This window comes from Mytilus californianus, unplaced genomic scaffold, assembly GCF_021869535.1.
Source record: "Mytilus californianus isolate M0D057914Y unplaced genomic scaffold, xbMytCali1.0.p SCAF_3, whole genome shotgun sequence".
In the NCBI taxonomy this organism is placed as follows: Eukaryota; Metazoa; Mollusca; class Bivalvia; order Mytilida; family Mytilidae; genus Mytilus; species Mytilus californianus.
In genome coordinates, this window is record NW_026262679.1 from 121410535 (window position 1) to 121418831 (window position 8297).

At 31.3% G+C, this 8297-nt stretch overlaps 1 protein-coding gene across 1 annotated transcript; it reads right to left on the bottom strand.

The window, feature by feature from the left end:
• Positions 1 to 455: 455 nt before the first annotated feature.
• Positions 456 to 8219, bottom strand: LOC127736025 (adenylate kinase isoenzyme 6-like). Its single transcript, XM_052246519.1, has 4 exons — positions 8100 to 8219; positions 6428 to 6579; positions 5641 to 5786; positions 456 to 1709 (listed from the first exon to the last, which is right to left on the bottom strand). Exons 1-4 carry the CDS (start codon positions 8164 to 8166, stop codon positions 1523 to 1525), a joined length of 552 nt encoding a protein of 183 aa, XP_052102479.1. The 5' UTR covers positions 8167 to 8219; the 3' UTR covers positions 456 to 1522.
• Between the last annotated feature and the right edge of the window lie 78 nt (positions 8220 to 8297).

Here is an 8297-nt window from a genome sequence, read left to right on the forward strand (position 1 = left end):
TGACAGGTTTTATCTGATCTAAACTTCATTGTCATGGATCTTTAAAAATGTTAAGTTTATGTGATACTTGTAGTAAAACCTTTATCTTTAAGACTTTCAACATAAAATCAATGGTCAGTAATGCAAGCGAGACATTTCAGCGTGTGCACTCTTGTTACTCCTTTGAATACCTGTTTTGAGGTATTTAATTCATATAAAAGTACAAGTCGGGTCAGCACCTTTCATGGATGGAAATTCACTATGAATTGAGAGAGATGGCAGGTTTGGGTTTATTTAGGTTGACAGTTGCACAAAGATGTCAAAAAGAGAATTACAGGAAGGAAGTGGTTTAACTTTATGCAATGTAAGTATAGATAAATCATGATATGATGCATCACTTGATCACTGGAGAAATGCTTTTAATTCTAAATGGATATAGAATGTTGTCAGTATAAGTAAGGCGATAAATCACAATATTGTATGTAGAGAAATTTATTATTTTATCAACAGTATCAATAACAAATATTCATCAAATACAACATGCATGCTGCCTTAACTCGTCAAACAGAAAAAAATATTTTTGTCAAGCACTAAAATACATTTTTGAACCACTTAAACATGCGAACGCTTTTAAAGCCTTATTCACAACTTAACCTTTAATAAAAGGAGATGAAGGACAAAGGATAAAGGTCAATGAGGCATCAGCTCACCATATCAGACTAAAACTATGACAAGCTACACATAAAATTCTTGATTCCCTCCGCCCCACATAAAAAACAATAGAGCCAGTGACAAACCTTGTCGAGATTCCAGACATCAGACAATCCCATCAAAATGTGGCAGGATTATACTTGTTATGATAGTATTCTTTTACAACATTTACAAACAAATTGAATGATTAATTCTCATTCCTCCTTATATATTAGATTGTGTTCCTTGCAGAGGAAAAAGTCATTTTTTTTATCATACATTATATGAACTAGCAATAACTATTAAATTCAAGAAAACACTTTTACAGCTCATACAAAGTTATCAGTTATGAAGTTAACATTTTTGTACTACAATATCATTCATTGTCTTAATCTGACAATAAATCCTAAAGTTAGTTTTAACATTTTGTTTGTTAACATTACAGTAAAGCTCAAACCAGCATAAACAAAAAAGGCAGACTCACAATATTGTCTAGTAAATTATAATAAACAAGAAAAATCATGAGCAGAGCTCAAAAACGTATACCCTCTCCAAATCATATTGGTAAGGAAAATTTATATCCCCTTTTGTATCAATATGGCAAAGTTCATGCTTTGTAATGTGAAAGACCCAAAATGTTTTTTAAAAAGAAAATAAAGGGAAAGAGTAAACAATGCCATAAGATATTAAACATTCTTTGAAAGTTTCAAGGAAATCTAGTCACTTTTTTAAATAGGTCTGCAAATACAAATTATGGACTGACAACCCCACAGACACAATGATCAATATAGACCACTGCTTCACTAAGTAGGGATATTAATTAGCAGAAAGCTGATTAGTCAATTATTTGCTGCTAGTGTGTAGTCTTCCATTGCTCTATCCATGAAAGAATTTTATCTAAATTATCCTCCATATCATCTGGAGTATTACTGGCCAGTTCATGGACTATTTCTGTTTTATATGAGTCTCTAGCTTCCTCTAAAATTGTCTGAAATATTTCACACTGTATATTATCTTCTAACTTCTTTCCATTATAACCCCTGAAATAAAAATATCAATAATTAGTTTTATCTTCTAGCTTATTTCCAAAAAAACCCTGAAATAAACATATTAATAATTAGTTTTATCTTCTAACTTCTCTCATTATAACCCCTGAAATAAATATATCAATAATTAGTTTTAGGCTATATCTCTGTCTATCATCCATTTGACAGAAAATTAACTTTATAACTGATATTTCATTTCCTTAGTATACATCTTGTTTTGCATTAGTAATTATAAATGCATAAAGTTCTCTGACAAAAGTTACACTGTTTACAATAGGTTCATATAGTGTATGGTTCTGAAGGCTTTTCTTCCTTAGGAATAGATTACCTTAGCTGCAAAACTTTTAGGAATTTTTTGTCCTCAATGCTCTTCAATTTCGTACTTTATTTGGCCTTTTTAACTTTTTTTGATTCGAGCGTCACTGATGATGTAGACGAAAGGCGAGTCTGGCGCAAATACAAAATTTCAATCCTGGTATCTATGATAAGTTTATTTACAACCACTGGGTGGATGCCACTGCTGGTGGAGTTTTCATTCCCAGAGGGTATCACCAGTCATGTAGTCAGCACTTCTGTGTTGACAAGAATTATCATTGATATTAATTATAAATTAACTGTTTACAAAAGTTTGAATTTTTGAAATACTAAGGCTTTTCTACCTTAGGAATAGATTACCTTAGCTGTATTTGGCAAAACTTTTAGGAAATTTTTGGTCCTCAATGCTCTTCAACTTCATACTTTATTTGGGCTTTTTTTTAATTTTTTTTATTCGAGCGTCACTGATGAGTCTTGTAGACTAACTGTGCGTCTGGCGCAAATACAAAATTTCAATCCTGGTATCTATGATGAGTTTATTCTTAAAATAAACTGTTGACACAAAGATATATGTCTCGCCTGTCTGCAGAAAATTCAGAATATTCAATCTGATGGACAGCAATAGTGCTAATTAATTCAAAGTAGCTGGACCATGACCTAGGGGACATGGCCTCATAATAGTCGCCAAACTTAAATGTACTGGTAGTCATGCAACTTTATATAAAATATCCTTGACCTATCACAAGTAGTTCATATCAAACTAACTTCAGCAGAAAACTTAAAATTGAAAATTGCTAATTAATTCAAAGTCACTGGACCATAAGCAAGGGGTGAGGGCCTCAAAATAGTCGTCAAACTGATATGTACTGATAGTAATGCAACTTAATAGAAAATATTATTGGTCTATCACAAGTTGTTCCTATCAAACTAACTTAAGCAGAAAACTTTAACATTGAAAATTGCTAATTTATTCAAAGTCACTGGACCATGACCTAGGGGCAGGGCCTCCAAATAGTCATCAAACTAATATGTACTGATAGTAATGCAACTTTATAGAAAATATCATTGATCTATCACAATAGTTTCTATCAATCTGACTTAAGCAGAAAATTTAACAATTGTTGACGCTGTTGCTGGAAAAGCAACACCTAAAGGCTATGTCTCACCTTCCAATACTTTTGTCACAGGCCAGACAAAAAGCCATAAGTTGCAAATGTAACATTTTTTTGTGATTTTAACATTGTAATGTTAAAGAGAATGTAAATTACAATAATTCCATACACCAAATATAGTTGACCTACTGCTTGTAATATCTGTGATACAGACTTGACCACGAAAACTTATTCTTGATCACTGGTCAATAAAATGAGGTCAAGGACAGGTTAATCTTGTCTGACAGCCATGTCGACCTTACAAGTATCTCATATACCAAATATAGCTATCTTATTACTTATTATAAAAAATGAAAATAACACTTGGAATTTTATGCGTCTGAAGCGTTTTACAAGATTAACATTCACCAGGAAAGCTTAATGCAAAATATTTGAAAGTGAAGGATGTAAAAATACTGAAACAAGTAAAGAGATATATGGCCAAAATGGACCTAAAAATAATAGCCAAATCCATCTAAGGTCAACTTTGCATGACAGAATTGGAACCTTAGAATAATTTCTTAATTTATAAACGGACAATTTAAGAAATATATATATGTTAGACTAAGATCGACGTCCATTCCTCAAATCGACGTCCAATATAAAGTCACATTCTAAAATCAGTGTCCAATGTTACGTCGTGTATTTCCAAAACGACGATGTCATATATATATCATTTAATTATTTGTTTTGAGTTTGATTTTTTCATATTTTTTATCGTTTTGTCTTTGTGTAAAGCTACTTAAAGAAACTAATTGTTTTCAATATCTTTACATACTTAACAAATCATAAAGACTTAGTTGACGTATATATATAAGAAGGATCAACAAAGAAGGCAACATCCCGTCCAAAATAATCAACTTAATAAACATCAAAGGACAAGCATTTGTAAATGACAATAAGACAAACACCAACATCATATTACATGTACATGCATATTAATACATTGGTGAAAAAAGTTAATTCCCTCGATCTACATTGTTTTATTCCTTTCATATTCATATAAATAAATGATATGTGGATATAAAACAATGAGAGAAACCCAAACATAATAATAACTGAAGGACACCTAGGGGCAATATACAGTCTGAAACATTAGACAGAATAAATAAGTATACTGTATAGTCAATCATTGAAAAGTACTATCATTTGGACGCTGCAAGATCTTTTTTAACAACTTTTTGAGTTTTTAGGTTCAACCAACCATTTGTATTCGGAAAATGCCTTTATTAAATCAGGAATATGACAGTTGTTTTCTTTAAATAAAATTGTGTCGACATTGCGGCAAGTCCGTAAAAAGGACGTCGATTTGAGAACAACAAAAAGACATCGATTAGAGGGACATATAACTGCCCGTTTATTTGGAATCATATTTCAATATGACGTCAGATTTGAATGCCGATTTGATGAACGGACTTCGATTAGAGACCAAACATTGATTTGAGTCTTACATATATGGGAGATTTTCATATGACAAAAGTACTATATACAGTTTAAAAAGTTGCTAAACTGTTAAAAATGATGTCAAGGACAATAAACATATGACAGACAGAAACTTAGTAACATTACACATCTGTAGACAAGAAAAAAGCATCCAAGTCTTCTACCCTCTGAAATATAAAGCTTTATACAAATAGTTTATGTCTCTGTAGATGGATTGTTATCCCTATGTCTCATATTCTGTGACTTTCGTGGCAGACGAGACAATAAAAATCTGTTCAATATCACTTGTGATAATTTGTATTATAATACTTTACTATAGTAACCACTACCAGTAATCAAATAATTAAGATTTAACTGTATGTTTTTTATTCCTTCAATGAGTATAACCACCTTTTTCTGTGGCAAAATTGTGTGTAGGCAAAACAACTGTTTGTGAATATGCGCGTAGGCAAAATAACTGTTTGGAAATATTCCTGTAGGTAAAATAACTGTCCAGGAATAACCACATAGGGAAAATAACTCGTAAATTTGGTACACAATTGCACGTCAAAATAATAACTAGCTAGTGACGTCATATCGTTTGTTTACATCTGGGAAATATGGCGGCCACCTCAACATTTGGCACACAATCGGATCAGGACAATGAAAACATTTTGAAACAAAATGACTCAAAAAGCACTAAGCAGGCTCCAAAAGTTGCGTTACTATGCTTAAATGAGTATGCAATAAGTACAGATAAATGTGCAATCTTGATTTTTCTAGTTACAGTCAAGGAAATTTGCAAACTTATCTCAAGTTTGTATGTTCATTCAAGGAAAATTCTTTGTATTCATTTCAGTATAATAATACAGTTATGGATTTTATAAAAAGTTAATATCCAAAATTATTAAATCAAGGAAAGGTTATTTCCTACAGACCTTGAGGAAAATAACCTTTCCTCAACTTCATAATTTTGGATATTAACTTTTCATGATGGCCATACTTTTACAGAAGTAGCTGTGTAATTTCTGTCTCACCTGCTTTCTAATCTGGTATACAGAATAGAATTATCTGTCCTCAGAACAAACACAATATCAAACCAACGTTCAGGAAAGAATTCACAACCATGATAATCTATGACGTTACCACCTTGTCCCATTTGATCTTCTAATTCATCAAGAACCTGTAAACAAACAATTCCAATATAAAATCATCAACCAAATTTCCCCCAAAAAATTAGAAATATGAAAAGAAAAAAAAACAAACAAACAGAACTGTTTACACAATGTTAGATACAATGCATGTTTCACTTGCTTTGCAACAAATCAAATACATGTACTAATTTGATAAACTGCCATAACACTACAAGTACTGGTGCACAATGTATATGAAAATAAACATCACTTTTTCAGTATTTCTAATGCTTATCAGATCAACAAATTTATATTAAACAATGTACAATAAAATGTAGTAACTTCAAATCAGCTAGACCTCACAATCTTCTTGCCAATCATGTAATGTATTCAGAATTTTAAAATAATACAATTTAAGGTTTCATAACAAGTGGAAATTGAATATGGCTTTATACAATTTACATGATAAATACACTCAATTCTTTGAAATTAGAAGAAGAGGTGGTACATGTATCAAGCCATACTGCATGACTGATGACTAAAAAAGAAACTCAAACATTAGTTTTCTAAATTTGTATCTGAAATTTGTTTAGATAGACAAATGTTTAATAGAACAACATTGGATCATGGTAAAAATTTAACCTATATGCAATAGAATACATATCTTAATTCTGTCAACAATTTATATTACCCTATCTTCATCTATAATTGGACAGTTGTATTGTGGGTCAAATCCTTCATACAGGTTGCCTTCTTTTGCCAAATCACCAATGTTTATGTAGTTCAGACTTGCCCTTTGTGCTAGTTCTTCTGCCAAAGTAGATTTTCCTGTACCAGGGGTTCCTAAAAGAAAATAAACAACGATACTGATGAATCCATAAACTAAAGGGCCTATAGCCAGAAAACATACATGTACATCTTCTTATATCTATGTACATGTACTCTATGTACTTAATGATTTCAAACTAGAAATAAAGATGAAGGTCATGAGAACATAGTTACTGTCAGAGATACAAACAAATTTACATGCAGGGGGCACTTATTAGCCATAATCTGAAAGCTGAAATGGAAAAATTATCTACTTGAAATTAGTGACTCCTTGTACAATATTTCGACATGAAATTGTGAAGGAGCACTTATGTATATATGTTGAATTGTTCTAAACCTTAACCCATTTACATAACACCCTTTTAAATAATCTTTTCATTATAAATTCTGATGTAAGAATAGCACCTTTAACTAACCAATAGAATTTTAAATTTAAAACTAATGTAAACCTTTAAATTTCAAAATTTTACTTGTAAATATATTCAGTTCCTACACAACTTTTTCTTACACCTCAGCCCATTATGATTAGTTAATCTTATGGTTTAAATCTGTAATGACTATTCAATGAATTAATAATGATATTGCCTTTATTCATTTATCAGTATATAAGTTTATATGTTCCCTTATGTTTTAAGGTGTATATAGTTGCTACAATTATACCCTATGGGTATACGTAGTGCTCAACAATTAATGGAGGAACATACAAGAAACTGAACTGAACTGACCTACATCATGTTATGCTTTTATTTTACATTTATATGTTATTGAAGGTGTTTACTAAGTGTAACAATCAATAAAAAAAAAAAATAAAGTAGAAGAAAGGCGAAAGATACCAAAGGGATATTATTCAAACTCATGAGTCGAAAACAAACTGACAATGCCATACAGGGTCAAGTCATAGCTCAAATCATGATCATGATTGTGAAAGATATTTCTACCACAACATGCACAATCATATCCTATCGTAACTGAGCACATCGGTTCTTGAAGACTGTATCAGAATGTATCTGCACATACATGTAGCCAAAGGGTCCACATGATTCATGAAACTTAATGATCAGCTATGAATGGCCAATCATGATGTTCACAATGGATCACTCGACAGTGGTAAGTTAACCTACATGTAGCGTTACACAATTACAACAATTAGTCATATTTAAGGAATTATTCTTCAATTTTGGGGAACTACATGTATCTCCTATGTCAAAGGTTAAGCTTAGCCTATCGGATGAGGATATCCTATTACATGCTCACCATGCTTGTGCTGTTCTAGTCATCAGAGGTTTAACTATTAGAAGAACTGTGCATAGTTTACTAGCCTTACATAAAATTTTAAGTTATAATTTTTATATGTGTAAACAAGGATTTGTATAGTATCTTATTAATATTATACAAATCCTTGGTGTAAAACAATTTTACAAAAAATGTAACTGATAGAATTGGTGGAGAGAAGAACGTTTTTTTAAAGAAATCAATATTTAAAAACAGTTCCTAGTGAGTCATTGAATAAACAAATTTCAGATATTAAAAGGTACCTGTTATCAATATGTTCGGACCACATGGCCGACCTGTGGCCATTGTTTTGGTTTTTTCGATGTGCATCGGGATGAAAAACTAAAAGTGGAACCAGTCCCGATCATTTGGATATATTTCAATTGTAAAATTCTTCTTTCGAAACTTAAAATGTGCAAAGTTTATAAAAATATTCAGAATAATTTTTTAAAAAATCATGA